The 22,162-nt window shown below is 42.7% G+C and overlaps 2 protein-coding genes across 3 annotated transcripts in view; one reads left to right on the top strand and one right to left on the bottom strand.

Moving 5' to 3' along the window:
• The window catches only part of LOC139406546 (transducin-like enhancer protein 4), an 83,722-nt gene extending 74,512 nt beyond the window's left edge, over positions 1-9,210 (top strand). The window contains exon 20 of one of the 2 annotated variants that reach the window (XM_071149242.1): positions 6,111-9,210. In XM_071149242.1, coding sequence (XP_071005343.1) covers positions 6,111-6,218 — 108 coding nt within the window. In that variant the 3' untranslated portion in view covers positions 6,219-9,210. The remainder of the gene's footprint in view (positions 1-6,110) is intronic. The other variant, XM_071149241.1, reaches the window with a different exon arrangement.
• Positions 9,211-10,520: 1,310 nt separating this feature from the next.
• LOC139406545 (transducin-like enhancer protein 1) overlaps positions 10,521-22,162 on the bottom strand; it is a 45,901-nt gene continuing 34,259 nt past the window's right edge. The window contains exons 13-20 of the mRNA XM_071149238.1: positions 20,242-20,435; positions 18,339-18,418; positions 15,838-16,087; positions 15,230-15,477; positions 14,020-14,167; positions 11,646-11,796; positions 11,171-11,247; positions 10,521-10,979 (exon numbers count right to left, since the gene is read on the bottom strand). Of these exons, the coding sequence (XP_071005339.1) occupies positions 10,872-10,979; positions 11,171-11,247; positions 11,646-11,796; positions 14,020-14,167; positions 15,230-15,477; positions 15,838-16,087; positions 18,339-18,418; positions 20,242-20,435 (1,256 nt within the window). The 3' untranslated portion in view covers positions 10,521-10,871. The remainder of the gene's footprint in view (positions 10,980-11,170; positions 11,248-11,645; positions 11,797-14,019; positions 14,168-15,229; positions 15,478-15,837; positions 16,088-18,338; positions 18,419-20,241; positions 20,436-22,162) is intronic.

The following is a 22,162-nucleotide window of genomic DNA, read 5'->3' as shown; positions in this document are numbered from 1 at the left end:
TTTACCCCTGATATTAACCTTGGTAGAGCATCCTACTGGAAGCTAAATAGCTCATTATTAAATAATGATATAGTTACATTTGAGGTTAAAGATCTGCTCTCACACTTTTGGGAAAGGAAAATGAAAGAAAAATCTTATTGCAAGAACTGGGAGCTCGTTAAATTTGAGGTGTCCAAATACCTTAGAAAATATGGTAGTAATCTTGCTAAGACCAGAAGAGCTGAGGAGGAAAAGGTGATAACTTCCCTTTCTCAGTGGTCCACAGCCGGCCTCTCGGGGGAGGAGAAGATGGAACTGATTGAGTTACAAAATAAACTGGATAATATATAAATTAAAAGCAGAAGGAGCCTTTATTAGATCTAGGAAAAAATGGATTGAGGAGGGAGAACAGAATTCACCCTATTTCTTTAGACTTGAGAAATTTCACTCTAAAAATAACACTATCCGTAAGTTAAACATTGATGGTGTTATTACAGATGACCAAAAATTAATCGCTAAATACTGTAGCAATTTTTACAGAAAATTGTATAGCTCTACGTACTGTCAGGAATCTACAAATATGTTTTTTAACTCACTGAATAATGTTCACTCTATCAGTGATATAGAATCTAAACAGTGTGATGAACCCATCAAAGCTGAAGAGATTATAGTCTATCAAACATCTAAAGAACAATTAATCACCAGATGTTGATGGAATTACATCAGAATTCTACAAATTATTTTCTGAACAAGTAGCTCCCTTCCTATTTGAAGTCTTTTTTAGAGAGTATTAAAAACAATGTTCTCCCTCCTACAATGAGTCAGGGGTTAATAACACTGATACCTAAAGCCTAAAAAAGAAGTGCTGCTCATCGATAACTGGCGTCCAATTTGTCTTCTTAATAATGACTATCAGATATTAGCCTTACTACTTGCAAAAATAATTAAAGAAGTCCTGGATGCAATCATTGATGAAACACAGTCTGGCTTCATGAGGAACAGACATATTTCTAACAATGTCAGACTAGTATTAAACATACTTGACTACTCAGACCTAATAACTGAGGATAGCTTCATATTATTTTTTGATTTTATAAAGCATTTGACACAGTAGAGCATCAGTTCCTCTTCCACTCCATTGAGAGACTTGGCTTTGGGGATTTGTTCTGTAAGACTCTCTATGCAAATGGTAACAGCTCTATCAAATTGAAATATGGCACCTCACCTAGATTTGAGTTAAAGAGAGGAATTAGGCAAGGTTGTCCTATTTCTCCTTACCTGTTTTTATTAATCACCCAGCTTCTTACAAATTCTTTAAATAATAGTCCTGTACAAGGTATTTCCACAGCCAGCTGGCTGATGATACTACACTTTTTCTGAACGACGTTAACCAAATTCCCATATCGATCAATGTGATACAATCCTTTTCCAAAGCATCTGGTCTATATCTTAACATGAATAAATGTGAACTCATGCCTGTCAAAGATTGTGTGACACCTTCATATTATGGTATTCCAGTAAAAGAAGAACTTACATATTTAGGCATAACCATTACAAAGGATCAGAAGTCTAGAGGCTTACTAAATTTGAACCCTCTTATTAAAAAAACCCAGAAGAAGCTAAATCAATGGCTAAAGAGGGACTTATCTTTAAAAGGTAGAGTCCTAATAACCAAGGCCGAAGGTATCTCTAGACTAACATACAGTGCTCTATCTTTATATCTTGACAGTAAAATAAGCAAGGAGATAGACCAGATGCTTTTCAACTTTCTTTGGAGAAACCGTACCCATTACATTAGGAAAACTGTTGTAATGAACACTTATGAGAATGGTGGACTGAATTTTCTGGACTTTACTACTTTAAATAATACTTTTAAGATCAATTGGATAAAACAATTCCTAAGAAGACCCACTTCTATCTGGAATTTTATTCCTCATGTCTTCTCTACTTTTGGTGGCCATAACTGTTGTTTTGCAATTACAATATTGACAAAATTCCATTGAAACTTTCTGCTTTTCATCGGCAGGTTTTCTTGTCATGGTCCTTAATTTATAAACACAATTTTTCTCCACACAGATATTATATATGGAATAATCGGGATATATTGTATAAAAATACTTATTTGTTTTTAGAATATTGGTTCTGAAATAATATCCTATTGGTGAGCCAACTGGTAAATGCAGAGGGTCTTTTACTCAGTTATAAAGAATTCGTATCACTTTACAAGGTCCCTGTAACACCTAAAGATTTTGCAATTGTTTTAGATGCCATTCCCTCAGGTGTTGCTATATTATTCAGGAACGTGTCAAGACCTGACCCTCCGAGCCTACCTTCTATTGACCCTGTTGACTCATCAGTAGGAAAGATTTGTTTCTCTTTTGGTCCATTCAACAACAGAGCGATACGAACCTTGTTTCAGCAGGTTGTTGTATCATGCCTTATTGGAATGGATTTATTGATTATATCTGTTGGGGAAAAAAAATTGGGATGTTTCCACACACATACCTACTTGTTAACAAAATTAAGGAAGTTTCCTTTAAAATGATTCATAAATATTATCCTGCCAACCACTACATGAAGAAGTTTAAGGAAAACATCAACTCAAATTGCTCCTTTTGTAATGACCACCCAGAAACAGTGTTTCATCTTTTTTGGCATTGTATGCATGTAAGGAAACTGTAGGTTTATAATTGAACACATTTATGAAGATTTTACACTATTGTGGAGAGATGTACTGTTTGGATTCTTTACATACAATAGAAATAAGCTGAAACATTATGTAATTAATTTCTTTATTCTTTTGGCCAAATTTAATGTACACAAATGTAAATTTACAAACAGAAAACCACATTTTCGTACCCCACTAAAATAAATTGAACTGTATTTTAAGACGGTTAAAGGCTCTACTAACAAAAAAGCTGGTAGAATTGTATGTATATGTATGTCCCTTAAGGTCCTTGTGTAATTATGATGTGATATTGTACCCCCAAGGTCGATTGTCCATTGTTTGTAATATATGTATGCTTGTGTTCCCTCATGTGCTTTATGCATTGATTTGTTGTTAATAAAATATATATATATATATTAGAAAAAAAGCTTGTGCAGGCCTTCAAATAAAAACAATTAAAAAAATTAAAACAGCACTAGCTAGCTAATATGACGTTTCCAAAAATATATGTGACAACTACTCTCTTGCTGCGAAAAAAAATAAGGTCATAGTTTTCAGGCCTTTTGGTCGGGTTTTGTGTAGTCATTCGCTGGAGAATTTAGCTAGACCTGGCAACCCTAAACCCAACACGCCTTGTGTGTCTGTGTGAAAGGGCCGTTGTTACCATAGCAACGTCTTCACCCTGGGCTCTTAGGTAGACTGAGAGGAACTGCAAGTTGAACATGGTTGAGATTGTAGACTCGTAAATTGCAGTTTCTTTAGGTGATTTTACAGGTAGCTAGCTACTTCGCATGCTGATATTGACGTTGGTATTATTGTGTGTAGCTACGTTTGCTGACTAGTAGATACCTAGCTAACTAGCCAGTGGGTTTTGTAGTCGACTTGATCTGCAACAGATTTCCACAACGATTTTCACATGTTGCTACTAACCTTGTTATAACGACAAAATGAGTAATTTGTCAACAAAAATATTGTTCTCACATATTCGTTATTTAACTCTGTAATCATAGGAATTTGTGGTTTTAGGTGGATTGTTCTTTTAAGAACCTGGTTTGACTTTTTGAAATGTTTATTTAACTAGGCAAGTCAGTTAAGAACAAATTCTTATTTATAATGACGGCCTAACCTGGACGACGCTGGGCCAATTGTGCACCGCCCTATGGGACTCCCAATCACAGCCGGTTGTGATACAGCCTGGAATCAAACAAGGGTCTGTAGTGATGCCTCTAGCACAGAGATGCAGTGCCTTTGACCACTGCGCCACTCAGGAGACATCACTCTGCCGATCAGATGAAGAAGAATAAAAGTTACAGGCAGTCTGTTATAAAACATGTATTGTGTAGCAATTACTGTTACTGGAATTATCTAAAACCCTTGTAATGACTTGGTCATTTTCAAAAAAGTAGAGAATGGTCAATAATACACCAGAAAGACCATAATATATTATTTACTATTCCGATTGTGTCCAAACAAAAACATGTTATTTTGTGCCCTATTTTGATTCAATGAATACATCTAGGCGGTAATCAGTGAGGCTGGTGGGAGGAGCTATTGGAGGACAGGCTTGTTGTAATGCCTGGAATGGAATAGAGTCAAACATGTGGTACCGATCCAATAATCCATTCCAGCCAATACAATGAGCCTGTCCTCCTATAGCTCCTCCCCACCAGCCTCCTCTGAAAATACACACTAGTGTTATTAGGGCATTTTGAGCTATAAGGAGCCAACTCTGTAGTGGACCAACATAGAGACAAGCCTGGTTTATACCTAGTGCTTATGTAACAGTATAGCTTCCTTCCCTCTCCTCGCCCCTACCTGGGCTCAAACCAGGGACCCTCTGCACACATTGACAACAGCCACCCTCGAAGTATCATTACCCATCGCTCCATAAAAGCCACGGCCCCTGCAGAGCAAGGGGAACAACTACTTCCAAGGTCTCAGAGCGAGTGACATCACCGATTGTAACGCTATTAGTGCGCACCCAGCTAACTGGCTATCCATTTCACATCGGTTACACTTACATGCGTCCTTTGTCCAGATATTCTTTCAAAATGATTTATTTATTTTAAAGACATGATTTTAGAGGGAGGGATAATGATGATTTAAATGGTTTCACTGTCCAGATCCATCTACACAATGTGTCTGGATATCTTACAGGAGGTGGTCAGGAAGACCTGATCACTATTTTTTATTTCCCCTTTATTTAACCAGGTAGGCTAGTTGAGAACACGTTCTCATTTGCAACTGCGACCTGGCAAAGATAGAGCAAAGCAGTGTGAACAGACAACACAGTTACACATGGAGTAAACAATAAACAAGCTAATAACACAATAAACAAGTTAATGACACAGTAGAAAAAAGAAAGTCTATATACAGTGTGTGCAAAAGACATGAGGAGGTAGGCAATAAATAGGCCATAGGAGTGAATAATTACAATTTAGCAGATTAACACTGGAGTGATAAATGAGCAGATGATGAGTAGAGATACTGGTGTGTAGAGATACTGGTGTGCAAAAGAGCAGAAAAGTAAATAAAACAAAAACAGTATGGTGATGAGGTAGGTAGATTGGGTGGACTATTTACAGATGGACTAGGTGCAGCTGCAGCGATCGGTTAGCTGGTCAGATAGTTGATGTTTAAAGTTGGTGAGGGAAATAAAAGTCTCCAACGATTTTTGCAATTCGTTCCAGTTAAATGAGGTGTTAGCTTTGGGGATGATCAGTGAGATATATATATATATATATATATATATATATACCACAATCAGTTTAATGTATATTTTAATAATCTACACATGTCTGAAAATGTGGGCACAATCAGAATGTGGACAAAGGACATGTTAGAACCAGATATAAACGGTGCTATAGAGGCATGAGGCGAGTGAGACATTAGCTTCCTGAGTAGAGCAGTGATGTGTGGTGCCATGTGGGACCCACAGGGAGATCTCTCCTAATCACTGTCACTCACCCACCGCTGTGGAAGTGTGTTCCTTCCCAGACATATGTGTTCCTGAGTAAACACACATCTGTCTCTCTGTCTGTTTCATACTGTCTGTGACTCCGTTTTGTTTAGTTTATTCATTTGACCATTTAAAAAAAACAAGCAAACATAAAACTTGAAATAGCCATACATGCACATAAATAAAATCGATGATAACACACAAAGTCTGGGACTTATTTCCATTGTGGTACTTGAGACAAGATGGCTAGACAAGATCCAACACAGTATGGCAGTGCCTTATCAGTTTCTCTCGGTTTCACTCCCTTGTTTAAGACATGTAGCTGTGTGGAGCTGAGTGTTATTACACCTACTGATAATGACCAGGCTTTGGCAGGTCCACCTCTGGTCCACATCAGAGTTCATGGATGACTCACTGATTTGTAACAACTTTTTTATTTTCTTCCTCTCTCCATCTCTTTCCCCCTCCCGCTCTCCTTTCTTCTTCTCGTTCTCTCTCTGTCAGTCCAAGGAGTCCTCGTCTGTCCTGAGTTGTGACGTGTCACCGGATGATAAGTACATAGTGACTGGTTCTGGAGACAAGAAGGCCACCGTGTATGAGGTGGTCTACTGAGAACAGGAAATAAGTGTGTGTGTGTGTGTGGGGGGGGGGGGGGGTTACCTACTTCAGGACTACAGCAGGGCAGGTGGGGGCAGCTATGGCTCTTTTGTACAGTAGCAATCTCCCCAGCTCCAGCTCCCAAAGGACCCTACTACAACACCCCCCTCATCTCAGCTAGCTGCTCATCCCAGCATGTACACTACCACCATAGCCCTGAGGATGAGGCAGGGTAGAAAGAGGGAGAGATGTGTAGAGCGCAAGAGAGAGGGAGAGTAAGATGGAGGGAGAGGGCTAGAGATAACAAGAGAAGGAAGAGGAGGGAGAAAAGGAGGGTAATTAGTGCTGTTTTCTGATTAAGAGCTCAGCAGAAGGGAAACCCCAGAGGAGGAGCGCGCCACTCTGGGAGCTGCAGCGAGGAGCACTGATACCAGACAATCGATTCATTAGTCAGACAGTGGAACCCTTAATGATGCCAACGCTGTGCCACAGCTCCCCAGCAAGGGGTGTCAGGAGCTTGGGAGAGCTATCACCGTGAGCCGGGATGGAGAAGTGCTGGAGCTCTGCCCCAGAGATATACCCACAACACAGATATACACACACACACAGCCCTGCACCCAATTAAATATTCATAGCAGCGCTCCCCGTCTCACTCCCCTAATATCTATTTTACTTTTGTCTCACAAAGGCCGCATTTAATGAGGAGCGGAGTCAATCTGAGTCTCAGCGGGCCCCTGTGCCACAAACACTAAACAGACAGGAGCAACACTGGGCTATGCTGTTCATCTTCATGCTTACCAATGGCTTGTTCTCCTGACACCACTCACTGTTTAATGCTCATTTAACTTCCCTGTTTAATACTACATGCTTGAACGTGTAGCAAATAAGGAAATTGATGATATCCACGTACATCGCAAAACCCTGCTTCGATAGAACTTGTCACAGAGCATAATGTGTACATTTGTTTTAAGTCACGCTCAAGGTACTTGAATAGTTGTTGCTTTATATTTTAAGAGGGTGCTGTGTTTGCCTACGTCTGTACGTTGGCCTTGGAGAGCAAAATTAAGCGATACACTACACAACCTAGTGACACACAAGTGGGTGAGGGAAATATATATATATTTTTTTCTTTTTTATCTGTGTCCTTCTCCTTGGTGATGGTGACAAGCAGTGGACTGTACTGCCCTTTTCACAACACCACAGGGGTCCTAAAACTGGGCTACCATTTTGGGGAAGGCTTGTTCCGACTCCTGTTTTTGTTCCTGTTTCAAGCAGAAGTGATAACTGTACTTATGTAGGTTTTCAGTCATTAGTGTGTAATGCTATTTCAGTGTTTCTGTTCAACCTAGTCAGTCAGTATACAGCAGCAGGTGTTAGGTCATGTCGCTGTGTTGGGGAAAGGTGAAGAGACATTGGGAAGTGTACAGTATATGTTGCCTGCCTCCCCACCCCCACTCTCATTGCCTGTCAGCCATAGACAGTCTCTCTCAATTCAAAATTACATTTTATTGGTCACATACACATATTTAGCAGATGTTATTGCGGGTGAGTGTCTCTCAGCTCACTGACCACGTTTACATGCGTACATGTATTCCGGATTGTAGCTCATATCCCGCTTAAGGTCTTATTTGGGATCAGTTATTTACATGCATCTTTGATATCCCTATCGTGAGTATCCCTGTATCTATGAATAAACAGAATATTCCTCATTTTAAATTCATATGGGTTAAATGGAATAGTAACTGAAATCTGGACACTGACTGTAGGTCTATAACCTCACATGTAGTGTAACATAATATTAACTCCTGCTGAATTATGCATTTCTTGCAGTAAAATTATACAATTAATGTAAATTGTCAGGAACTAGAGTGAGAAAAATGATCTCTTGGGGAAAATGCGTGTAATGCGTTTTATCTTGGTCACTTATGCAAGCAGACAGTATTTCAACCACATGAAAATATGCACCAAGACAAACTGAAGTCTTTTTGGAAACTTGTTTCATCAGCTTTTCATTTCCTTAAAACCAGTCAAACTGATGACATTTTGCACAGGACCAATCATTCCACTGTTTAAATTATTGCATTTTCTCCCCGGTCCCTAAATGAAAGACAACTTTACTGGTGTTAATTAGATTACTAATGCATTCATTCTATCGGTTTAAGACATTCTGGTGTGCACTACTTTATTTAGTCTTCTCGGGCAACAAGTTATGACAGAAGAGAAGCTGCATGAATCTAACTAGTTGGCAAATGGTTTACCGAATGTTGGAAATCATAATCTGGCCTACTAAATGTCAGAAATGTGTAAAAATAAGGGTGAAAGTAGTCAGTAAGCTATACGGTCCAGTACGGAGTCTAAGCAAAATAAATTATGGCATTATTATGGTAGCCTACTTTTTGAAGTGATTTGTTTGACAATCAGATGAAAATATCCCAACACCCATGATATTTGAAAAGGGATAAAATGTTTATATGCCACAGTATCCCGTCGAAGATTAGCACATCCCAGGCATCTTATCTGGTTCTCAGAACCGGGATACAAGCCTTTTCGGGTTATTGTAAAACATATCCCATTATATGCGTCTACTTAGAAACAGAACACTTAAGTATCCAGAATAACGGGATATTGGTGTGCATGTAAACGTGGTCACTGTCAGTAAAACCTTCACAGCCCCTGCTTTCTCTGTTACGACAGTTAATGACTTGTTTTAAGTGCTCGATTCAAGCCGTAGCGCGATTGAAATTTAAGGGTCATCTTCGATTGAGCTGACATATGCCGTGTTTACCGTTAATGAAGTCTCCTTGAAAGTGGGAACATTGCGTTTAAATTTCTACCGCACTGTAGCACAGCTCTTCAGCGCTACGGATTGAATAGTGCTCTTATTTAATCACTTAAAGCCAATTAAATTGAAATGTAATAAATTAATTGTTTTCCTTTCTAACGAATTTCCCATGTGTTCTACAAGAAATACTACGACTGGAAAAATAAAGTGTTCATCTTTTAAGTGCCTGCTGAGTATTCATTTTTCTTATTGAATGCAGTTTAGAATGTTGGAAACATGCAGTACAGTATGAAAACACCAAGAATCATACAAAATAGTTTATTGGTCTCATTACATCACCTAGATCTACTCTTGCCCACATCATTCCCCCAGCCCTAGCGTCTTTCACCTAGCCCGCAGGTCCATTCCTTGGCCAGTACACACCGGCTCCCCATCTAGAGAATACCTCCATCATCCCATAAATCACCAGCTCCTCCAGGTAAATGTCTAGGCCAGGGCCACTTCATCCCACTCCTAATGAGTACATTATAAAGACATGGGCCTCCATGACATCGCTGCTATACGAAACATGTACTCTTCAGACCGTTCAGATTTACAGGGGGGCACACAGTAGCTTTGAACACATTGTGTTATCATTATCCATCTGTACACAGGCAGAACTCCCCACTCATGGAACATGTCCACCTTTGGATATGAGACCTACTCATGGTTGAGGCTTCTGTTCTGAGCAAAGCTGTACTATAGAGAACGAATACACAGGGTGTGTGTAGGGAAGGGTTGAGAGGACACTGAAGTTAGAGGCAGGTCCTCCTCAGCCACACTTCCAGTTAAGGACACAATGACATTAAAAGCAGCAGACAGTCAGCCAGACTCATCAAAGCTCCCACTAAGCTGTGTGGCTGCAGACATCTTACCAACCTTTCCAGACCCATCAGCCCTGTATGGTGGTTAGTCACAGTCCTGCTGCTCTTGGGAATATGCACTTAAAAGTTACTCAACTACAATGTACAAACCATCATACAATTTAGTTGTTTTTCCATTTCTTTTTCTCCCCGGCTCTAAGCAAATCCGACCCACGAATGTCTTTTTTTTTGCCTTCAGAGAGCTTTATTTACAGTTGATATATACTGAGTTCAAAGGTCACGATGCAGTAGTGAAAATACCTGTCTATGTGCCCTAACAAATACAATAGAAAACATGTAATTGTTGAGTGTTGATGTAAGTAGCCATTTCCCTGAAGTTGCAGAATACTGTGAACACAAATTTTAGTTTTGTATTCTGGATAGTGTTCTGTCCTTTTATCATGTATTACAATACAATCATATTGCTGCTGAATCTAACCACCTTTAGTCATTGGAATCTCACAGCAAACTGTCTGTCCGCCATGCCATCTGCTAGATGAGTACAGACAGACAGTGATACGAGCAGAGACTGGGTAAGGCTACACACATAACTGTAGTCACCCACACACACACACACCCCTCCGTCCAGTCCAGCCCCCCCCCCCCCCCCCCCCCCAGCACTCACAACCCACTTATCTCCCTCTGTGCACACATCACGGTCCTACTGCTCGTCATGAATTCTAAGGCTAAAAAAATATGTTTTTTCATTTTGTAAAAAAAAGAGAAAAAAGGTGAGGGAAAATCAGAGGTCTTTGGAGGAATCCCACGTTTTGTGTCGCTAGACTACCAGCTTTTTCGGAGCATTCTTTTTAAAGGTCAAAGTTCCAGATATTCGACTTCACCCTCATCTGCATCCTTTACGAAAGTAAATAAAACAAAGTACAATGTGTCTCTGGTCTCCACGACGCCCACCACTCTCTTTACAGTCCATTGGTGCGCCAAGGGAGCCTCACCCCCACTTTATCCAATCAGAGTGCTCCCTCATCAGTAGATGACTTCGTACACAGTGGCCTTCTTGTCACCCGAGCCTGTCACAATGAACTGGTCATCAGGGGAGATGTCACAGCTGAGCACAGAAGACGACTCCTTTGACTGGAAAAACAAAAATTGTTAAAAAAAAAAAAAAATTTAAGACTCCAGTTACACACACAGGCCATATTCAGAGACAATATCATTATAAAAAAGTGATTTATATAATAAATGGCTTAATTAACTAGAAATAGAATTTCTCTAGTGACAAAGTTTAAGGCACAAACCAGTAGTAAATCAAAGCGGGGACCTACTTGGAATATGCTTGATCCATAGGGTGTCCGCCATGCGTTCAGAAGGTTATCTTTGCCTGTGCTCACAAACCATTTACCTGCAGAACCAAAGACACACACAATGGGAGATGGGCAGAGGAGATGCAGCATGACAGAGGGATGGCTAGTTTGTTACATACCGGGAGAAAGAGACGTCTGCTTTGTGAGCCACAGTCATTTCAGGCTAACCCTACCTATTCAAAAGAGTATCTTAAATAAGTCTCCTCCCTTTTTCTTATTTTCCTACTAGCCTTTTGCTCATAGATACTTTACTGAAGGAAAATGTACTTACTATGAATGAGATATGTGGTTGTCCCACCTAGCTATCTTAAGATGAATGCACTAATTGTACATTTCTCTGGATAAGAGCGTCTGCTAAATGACTAAAAATGTTATTTTGTCCTCAAGATCACACAAGAAAACATTTGAATGTAACAATTAGCAGTGTGGTACGTACCACAGTAGGCAAACTTGAGGGAGAGCACACAGCTCTCATGGAGGTGCAGCTGGTACTTGTCTGGTTTGGAGACATGCAGCACTTCTACATTACTGCTCTCCATGCCCACTGCCAGCCACTCTCCTGTAGGACAGTAGCCCAAAGAAAAGATCTGGAGGGAGGGAGAGGATGAGAGAGAACTAGCTCATTACACGACTGAATGGAGCGACAGGTCTCGTATATTAGGCTGTGGCTGTGGATACAGTTTGACAAAGAAAAATACATGTTTAGAACTGATAATTGATCACATGGTGCAAGAATGAACGCAATTAATTGATTAGCGAATGTTATCGATGGACACAGCTTTGTAGAACCAAAACAAACACCCGCCTCTGCTCAACACTCGAACAATTCATTTGGGGAGCTGCTGCAGTTCAAACGATATTGTGCTAATCTCCCTCGCGGCAGTCAAGCCGAAAGCATTCCGCCAAAAGTCGGTCACAATCTAGTCCTTTGTGGCCACAACTAGACCTCGTTTCAAAGCCATCAATAAATAATCGTATGTACATTGATACTTATAAAAGCGTGCTTCAAACAGTCATAAATGACAGCTACAATAAGCCTCCAACAGTGAACTAGAAGCTTGTAGAAACATGATTCCAGTTTTAAGTTTGCCGGTAGGGGGGGGGGGGGGGAGTCCTGCGTGCTCTGGGCATTACTGAATCAAACTAAATGAGTTGAAAGATGTTATTTTGACTGAATGAGTTGAAAAGATTGGAGTCAGTAAAAAGATCCAAACTTCCAATCACTACTGAGAGCCGCTACATAGGCAGCGGAGTGGGCAGTAGGACGTAAATTAAAAAAAGACTTCACATGCGCATAAATCTCCATATTTAGCTACGGCAAATCGGGTTCCAGAAAATCCGGAAACGCAGCCACTCCATATATATTAACAAGTGAAGTACAGTACTGGGGCTGTATCCACATAGCATCTCAGAAAAAGTTTTAGGAATCGTGTTAAGACTAAAAACACTCAAAGCTCAGAGTAGGTTTTAGGATGATGTTAAGACACTGCACAGACTAACTCTGAGCCAGGAGTAAAATCAACACAGGTTTATCTCAGGTGGTAATCACAACAGTTACTGCAAAGAAAAGATAGTGATGACGCTCATTGACATTGTTTCAAATAGGGAATAACCAATCCCGATAAGGCATCGCCAGCTGTGATCTCTATAGCACGTTTCAAAACATACATAAGTCTTCCAGGTCCCCAAACCGTCACTCTACCACCACCATACTTGACCGTTGGTACGAGGTTCTTACTGTGGAATGCAGTGTTTGGTTTTCGCCAGGCATAATGGGTCCCATGTCGTCCAAAACGCTGACTCAAGTTTGCCAGGAAGCACCTGGATGATCACCCTATACAGATTCAATATGTTACTTTTTGGATCCAGCGTTGTGGTAGTGTGATGGTTTGGGGATGCTTTGCTGCCTCAGGACATGGACAACTTGCCCTCCTTGAAAGAACCATGAATTCTGCTGTGTATCAGAGAATTGATACAGAGTAGAATTCATGGTTAAGCTGAAGCGCAGCAAGACAATGATTCAACACACAAAAGCAAGTCTACATCAGAATGGCTGAAAAGAAACCTGGAATTGCCTAGTCAAAGTCCAGACCTAAACCTGATTGAAATGTTGTGGCAGGACCTGAAATGAGCAGATCGTACTCGAAAACCAACAAATGTTTCGCTGAGTTAAAGCAGTTCTGCATGGAAGAGTGGGCCAAAACTCCTCCACGGTGATGTGAGAGACTGATGAACTATAGCTGCAATAACTGCAACCAAACGCTTCCTAAAGGTAGCACAACCAGTTATTGAGTGTTAAGTTAACATTTTTCTTTACAATGTGAAATTGCGCTCTAAAAGAATGACTTGAAATAACACATATGTAGTTTAATTAAATAATCAAAAATAAGATGTATTATTTATTAGCCTTATGGTTCTAAGTATCGAGGCATTTCTTGTGAAATCATTGTCTAGAGCACAAGAGATAAGTCTACTGTTGTACACAGACCTAGATTGTATATGGATTGATCATATAGAAATATCAAAACACTCTTTCAACAACTCCAAAGCAGTTGCATGTGGCGCAGGAACCACTGACTCACTGCATTTTTCTATTATCGAGACACCTGCTGTTAACTTAACTGTTTAGGACAGCTAAATACATGTTGACATGGTGGGACTTATGACTAAGGAGGCTTCATGCAGAGATTTTATTTTCACTCATAAAAGTAGGGGTAAAATGTATATTCTCAGTATATTCTTAGAATCAATTTTATACTCTGAGACACTGTGAATAGTGGCCCTGATCTAGTCTCAGCTGGTGTCAGTACCTGTGAGGTGAAGTCGTGCTGCTGCAGCTGTCGTCCCTCTCTCAGGTCCCAGCAGCGTACTGTGTTGTCCAGCCCCCCCGTCCACAGTTTGGTCCCATCGTTGGAGATGTCAATACAGCTGGCCCCGTCAGTGTGGCCCTGGAACTGCCTGGGGAGCACAGAGATACAATCAACATCAACCCAGAGCCATTCAGATGTGATCCATAGTCATCTAGCCCACTGCCCTGCTCTCTTCCCCTCTACCCTGCTCCCCTCCTCTCCACTCTCCTGCCCTACCCTCTCACTCTACTCTTATGCACTCTCCTCTCCAGCCCTACACTACCCTCCTCCTCCTCCTCTCCAGCCCTACATTACCTTCCTTCTCTTCCTCTCCAGCCCTACACTACCCCGTTCTCCTCCTCTCCAGCCCTACACTACCCTTCTTCTCCTCCTCTCCAGCCCTACACTACCCTCCTTCTCCTCCTCCTCTCCAGCCCTACCCTACCCTCCTTCTCCTCCTCCTCCTCTCCAGCCCTACCCTACCCTCCTTCTCCTCCTCCTCTCCAGCCCTACCCTACCCTCCTTCTCCTCCTCCTCTCCAGCCCTACCCTACTTCTCCTCCTCCTCTCCAGCCCTACCCTACCCTCATTCTCCTCCTCCTCTCCAGCCCTACCCTACCCTCATTCTCCTCCTCCTCTCCAGCCCTACCCTGCCCTCCTTCTCCTCCTCCTCTCCAGCCCTACCCTGCCCTCCTTCTCCTCCTCTCCAGCCCTACCCTACCCTCCTTCTCCTCCTCTCCAGCCCTACCCTACCCTCCTTCTCCTCCTCTCCAGCCCTACACTACCCTCCTTCTCCTCCTCCTCTCCAACCCTACCCTCCTTCTCCTCCTCTCCAGCCCTACCCTACCCTCCTTCTCCTCCTCTCCAGCCCTACCCTACCCTCCTTCTCCTCCTCCTCCTCTTCTTCTCCAGGCCTACACTACCCTCCTTCTCCTCCTCCTCTTCTGCCCAGGATCTGGTTGTGCTGGTCCCATACCACAATATTTCCCCCCTCTCCTAACCTCATCTTCCTCTTTATCCCCCTCTCGTTCTCCTCTCCTTACCTAACCAGGGTCTGGTTGTGCAGGTCCCAGACCCTGATGTCCCCCCCCCCCCACCTCTCTACCCCTCCTAACCTCCTATTTATCCCCCTCTCCTCCTTACCCCCTTCTCCTCTCCTCTCCTCTCCTTACCTAACCAGGGTCTGGTTGTGCAGGTCCCAGACTACAATGTTTCCGTCGCTGCAGCAGGAGAAGCAGACCTTGTTGTCGGGGGAAATGGCCAGAGCGTAGCAGGCCGGGGCAGAAGACGTCAACTCCGCCTTGATGCGGGGAGTGGGTGTGGCCAAGTCCCAGATTGACAGTGTGCTGGCCTCGCCTCCAACAATGAGGGTCCGGCCATCAGGGAGGAGTTTGCAGGAGCGGATGTAGTTATCCCTATTCTGATTGGGTAACAGAGAAAATAACTCCAGTAATTATAGGGTGCAAATGTGTCTGTGTGCGGTGGGCAACATAAAATTCACAACTATTAATAATATGACCGCAGCAATATTAAGTCCTCTAAGGATTGCAGCAGCAGCAGTACCACCAGAGTAAAACATTACCGCCCAGCAGCATTTCCCTTCAAGACAACTTGGTACATACATTTTTCATGTACACTGCAAAGTATAAAAAAATCAAAATAAAATGCCTATCACTTTAAGTTGTCCTTACATGACCACTGTTTGAGTGAGTCCTTCCTTTGCTATCTCTTTGGTGTCAGTGTGTTTGTGTCTCTATGCAGAGTGTGTCTCTCCACTCACCAGACAGTCGAGCTGGGCCATGGCACTCTTGCTGCCAGGCTGGCTGATGTCCCACACCTTGACACACCCCTTACCGCCGGTGTAGACGTGGCGTGTGGAGGTGCTGATGGTAACGGCACACACCACCTCTCCATGGTTCAGAGTGTGGATCTGCCGGGCGTGCCGTGGGATGCCTGGGCCCAGCAGGGCATCTGGAGGGAAAGGCACCGGCTGCATCTGTCCATCCGCACTTACATGGAAAGAGTAGGCACTGGTGAGAGAGAGGAGGTAAACAGAGGGAGGAGAATAACAACAATATTACTGTATACACTACCGGTCAAAAATTCAAGAACACCTATTCATTCAAGGGTTTTTCTTTATTTTTGTATTTTCTACATTGTAGAATAATAGTGAAGACATCAAAACTATGAAATAACACATATGGAATCATGTAGTAAATAATTGTTTAAGTAAATCAAATACATTTTAATTTGTCCAATTTCCTTCCTTCTTAATGCGTTGGAGCCAATCACAAGGTCAGAGTCTCAAGAGCCAATCACAAGGTCAAAGTCTGAAATTGTGTCCCAAGTATAACGAGTCCAGTCAAGACCAGGTCGTGCATTCTAAGAAGAGTCAAGACAAGTCTCAAGTCAAGCAAAAAAAATAAGAAGCTTTACATACAATGACTTGTATGTACAACTACAAATCTGTCTATTTGTTGAAGCTACCAGACAGGCCTTTTCATTATTTTGTCTAACACATTTTGATATGTAAGAATTAAGTTTAATAACAAATTCCAAATGCAAGCTTCATTAGTAAATGATAAATTTACCACAATACCTACCATAAGACCAGTAGCTAGTCCTATGCTAGTCATTGTTCATTGACGCTCCATTGCTGGTGAGCTTGCAAAGTAACCAGTTAATATAGTCACCAAACAATATTTGGAGCTGGATATTTATGTCAATATTTTCTCCCTACAATTTGACGTTTGCGCTGCACCAGATCCTATAGCGGTCCTAAACATTTTGACCCGCAACCCCCAAAAAGCAGCGGTTCAAAGCTCACAACCCCCCCCACGAGTGCAAAGTCACTGCGCATAATCACCTGTCATTAGAGACATCAATGGCAAAGCATTTTCAAAACGCAAGACACAGAAATACAAATCCGGTTATAAAATACAGTTTATCTGAAAGTCATTCATGTTAGCAGCCTATATTAACTGGATATCAGGGATATCATTTCACTTCTCTGTCCAGAGCAAGCAGAATCATAAGGCCTAACTGTAGGGGGTTGCAGGATAGGGTGGAAAGCATGGTCTGTCAGCGCATCGTCCTATCACTTGAGGGCCGCCTGCCCGCCGAATGCTCGTTGCCAACTGGGTAGACCCTCTTCCTCACGAATACCATAATTCATTCGCCAGAATGTTACATCTTCATACCATAATATTGAAGGCAGTGCGATGTTAGAGCCATCTTTAGACCTATAGCCAGTAAGCCACCCAAACTAGGCCTATCTGAAATATGAAAATGATCAATGAAATCGCCAGGTAGCCTGTTCTTGTAAAAATGTGTCTGTAGTAGATTTCTAAACGGTATTTTATATTAATAATATAAAACGTAGGCCTACTCTGTTTTTGCCAGAGAAAAGTAAGCAAGAGCTTTCTGGACACTAATCTCTGGGTATGCGTGCTCGCCTATGGGTGCCTATGCTGATGACTGGTCAACAATCAAGACATGCAATTTTTGTGTCCTGAAACACAGATGAGATGTTTGAGACAATTTAGTGCAATACATTAGGCCTATATTAGAAATCAGATCAAATGGACAAAGATACCTAGAAAATACAAATGGTGGCCTATTAAAATATATATTTATTCCATTCAATTTCACACTCGCGAACCCCCAAAACCATCTCACTTTGAGAACAACTGCACTACCCTGACATGTGTTGATTAACAGTTAGCTGGTCCAATCAGAGAGCAGAGTTTACATTTCACTAGAAAATCTGTTTCACTTCTTTTGCAAGGCGATGCAGCAGCTACCGTCTCTGGCTGCGTGGAGAGTAATCAACAGAGACACCGTGCCACAAAATGAGTGACAAAACTTTACGAAACCTGCTCAGATCATTTAAAGTCATCAGTCTCAAGTCAAAGCCGAGTCTTGAGGCTCCAAGTCAAGTCATTATTTGCTATCAAGTCGAGTCTCAAGTCAAATTTGCAATTGGAGTCAGAATAGAGTCCAAGTCATGCAACGGAGTCCACACCGCTGATTATTCCAACCTCAGTGTGAAAATATATATAAAAACACAGGAAAATGTGTGCAGTTTTTTGACTGCACTGGGCCTTTAACAAAGCTGAAGCTTGAGGTTACCCTCAAGACAATAAAAGCCTACAATAGCAACAAACGAGTATGAAGACATAACAGTAAAATTGTGCTGTGGTCAGAGAATTAGAGGGTGTGATGACCGTATAAGAGGCTGTGGTAGCAGCGGCAGAGAGAACTGTAGAGAACTGTACTCACGGTTTCCCTGAGGCAGTGGACTGCAGGCTGGCGGGTAACCCTGGTACCCTCATGTGGGGGTGAGAAGACTCATAGCCCACCTGGAGGACACGGACAAAATGTTAGCTCAGGCATCTGACAGAGGAGTTACAACTGCAGTTACAACCACATACTAGAAATATACCGTTTCCCCACAGTGAATAATCAGTCCATACCACGAAGAGATATAACTGGTTTATGAGATCATATAATTTCATTTTCAATAAAAGCCTACTCAGTGTGCAAGTGCATGAACACAGACACAGTTGAAGTCGGAAGTTTACATACACTTCGGTTGGAGTCAATAAAACTCGCTTTTCAACCACTTCACATATGTCTTGTTTAACCAACTATAGTTTTGACAAATCGGTTAGGACATCTACTTTGTACATGACACAAGTAATTTTTCCAACAATTGTTTACAGATTATTTCACTTATAATTCACTGTATCACAATTCCACTGGGTCAGAAGTTTACATACACTAAGTTGACTGTGCCTTTAAACAACTTGGACAATTCCAGAAAATTATGTTAAGGCTTTAGAAGCTTCTGATAAATGATGTCAATTAGCCTGAGTCAATTGGAGGTGTACCTGTGGATGTATTTCAAGGCCTACCTTCAAACTCAGTGCCTCTTTGCTTGGCATCATGGGGAAGTCAAAAGAAATCAGCCAAGACCTCAGAAAAAAAGTCTGGTTCATCCTTGCTATCAATCTCCAAACACCTGAAGGTACCACGTTCATCTCTACAAACAATAGTATGCAAGTATAAACACCATGGAACCATGCAACCGTCACCCCGCTCAGCAAGGAGACAGGTTCTGTCTCCTAGAGATGAACATACTTTGGTGCGAAAAGTGCAAATCAATCCCAGAACAACAGCAAAGGACCTTGTGAAGATGCTGGAGGAAACAGGTACAAAAGTATCTATATCCACAGTAAAACGAGTCCTATATCGACATAACCTGAAAGACCACTCAGCAAAAAAGAAGCCACTGCTCAAAAACCACCATAAAAAAGCAGGACTACGGTTTGGGGACATCATACTTTGGAGAAATGTCCTCTGGTCTGATGAAACAAAAATAGAACTGTTTGGCCATAATGACCATCGTTATGTTTGGAGGAAAACGGGGGATGCTTGCAAGCTGAAGAACACCATCCCAACTGTGAAGCACAGGGGTGGCAGCATCATGTTGTGGGGGTGCTTTGCTGCAGGAGGGACTGGTGCACTTCACAAAATAGATGGCATTATGAGGTAGGAAAATTATGTGGATATATTGAAGCAACATCTCAAGACATCAGTCAGGAAGTGAAAGCTTGGTCGCAAATGGGTCTTCCAAATGTACAATGACCCCAAGCAAAATGGCTTAAGGACAACAAAGTTAAGGTATTGGAGTGGCCATTACAAGGCACTGACCTCAATCCTATAGAAATTTGTCGGTAGAACTGAAGTGTGTGCGAGCAAGGAGGCCTACAAACCTGACTCAGTCACACCAGCTCTGTCAGAAGGAATGGGCCAAAATTCACCCAACTTATTGTGGGAAGCTTGTGGAAGGCTACCCAAAACATTTGACCAAGTTAAACAATGCTACCAAATACTAATTGAGTGTATCTGACCCACTGGGAATGTGATGAAAGAAATAAAGGCTGAAATAAATCTCTACTATTATTCTGACATTTCACATTCTTAAAATAAAGTGGTGATCCTAACTGACCTAAGACAGGGAATTTTTACTAAGATTAAGAAAAACTGAGTTAAATGTACTTGGCTAAGGTGTATGTAAACTTCCGACTTCAACTGTGTGTGTGTGTATATATATATATATATTCCGTTTCCCTCTCGCTCTATTTCCGTTTGCTCCATCACTACCCCATCCCTCTCTCACCACTGGTGATCGTCCATATCCGGCTGCAGCGGCGGCGGCTGCAGAGCCATTCATCTGGGGGGAGACCAGATGGAGCCCCGCCCCATAGGCTGCCACTGCCCCCGCCAGCTCCCCGTTCACTCCTGGAGGGGGCAGGCTAAACGCCCCGGGGGGATACGCTCCCTGCACCGCCAGAGGGTTCCTCAGACCCAGAGCTAATGGGGAGAGGAGAAAAGGGGAGAGAGGAGGGCGGGAGGGAGAGAGGAGATAAGATTAAGGATCGGGGTCCTCCCGAGTGGCGCAGTCATCTAAGGCATTGCATCGCAGGGGGTGGCAGAGGTGTCACTACAGACCCTGGTTCGAACCTGGCCTCTATCACAACCGGCTGTGATTGGGCGTCTCAATTGGCCCAGCGTCGTCCGGGTTAGGGGGGGGGGTTTGGCCGGGGGGGGGGCTTCACTTGGCTCATCGCACTCTAGCGGCTCCTTGTGGCGGGCTGGGCACCTGCAGGCGGACCTCGGCTGTCAGTTGAACGGTGTTTCCTCCGACACATTGGTGCGGCTGGCTTCTGGGTTAAGCTGGTGGGTGTTAGGAAGAGTGGTTAGGTGGGTCATGTTTCGGAGGACGCATGACTCCACCTCCGCCTCTCCCGAGCACATTGTGGAGTTGCAGCGATGAGACAAGGCTGTAACTACCAATTGGATACCACCAAATTGGGGAGAAAAAAGGCAAATAAATGTAAATGATTTAAAAGATTAAGAATTGATAAAGCGACAAAGCAAATTAACCTTCAAAAGAATCCGGGCCTCCGAGTGGCTCAGTCATCTAAAGGCACTGCATCGCAGTGCTAGCTGTGCCACTAGAGATCCTGGTTCGAGCCCAGGCTCTGTCACAGCCAACCGCGACCGGGAGACCCATGGGGCGGCGCACAATTGGCCCAGCGTCGTCCGGGTTAGGAAAGGGCCAGCAGGGATGTCCTTGTCCCATCGTGCTCTAGCGACTCCTGTGGCGGGCCACCAGGTGTACGGTGTTTCCGTCACACGTGGTATTTTCTTGAAATGTCTATTTCTTTATCAATTTCACACATTATTAACCCAACCCAATCAGCAATCCGACACATTGGTGTGGCTGGCCAGGTTCCGCGGGCATTGTGTCAAGAAGCAGTGCGGCTTGGTTGGGTCGTGTTTCTTGAGGACACATGGCTCTTGACCATCGCCTCTCCCGAGTCCATACGGGAGTTGCAGAGATGAGACTAACTTCCAATTGGATATCACGAAATTGGAGAGAAAAGCAACAAAAAAACATTGAAAAGCTAGAATCCAACAGAGACCAGTAGCTGATGTTTACCTTAGAACTATGAATACAGAGATGGAGACACAAAGAGAAGTTTGTATTGCTTTGGGAAAGGACATGATTACCATTCCCATTAGTGTGGCTGATAGAGTTAACACTGTTAGAGAAGACAGAGACCCTGTGTAAACAGCCAGCCTGGGAGCCAGCTCTGATCCTCTATGTAGGGTTCCACATCAAACAGGCACAAACGCATAGCTCTCTGCCACAGAAGCGAGAACATCACAAGAGCACTACTGCACTCTGCTGGCTGGTCTGCCACACAGCAGTGTGGAGCCACTTGACTAATGAATGGGAGCTGCTGGGAGGGGAGATTGATGCATTGCAATAGACTGACACAGCATAATTATGAAAGTGCCAGAGTCCTCTCTTAAACTCCCAGCTGAAAATTCACACAACTGCACATCTCTCACAAACATCAGGTAACCCATGTCAAGGGCATTTTGTATAGCTCAAATGGTTGGAACATGGCTTACCATTTTGATTAATGCATGGACTCAAATACTGAATGCAGATGGAAACTGTAGGCTGCTTCAGTCAAAATCTGATAATCAATGATTATGGCTGATATTAAAAAACCTAGTGAAAACTT

The sequence above is a fragment of the Oncorhynchus clarkii genome, chromosome 4, assembly GCF_045791955.1.
Source record: "Oncorhynchus clarkii lewisi isolate Uvic-CL-2024 chromosome 4, UVic_Ocla_1.0, whole genome shotgun sequence".
NCBI classification, from domain to species: Eukaryota; Metazoa; Chordata; class Actinopteri; order Salmoniformes; family Salmonidae; genus Oncorhynchus; species Oncorhynchus clarkii.
The sequence above is the reverse complement of the archived record's forward strand: the minus strand, read 5'-3'. Positions and strand labels throughout refer to the sequence as shown.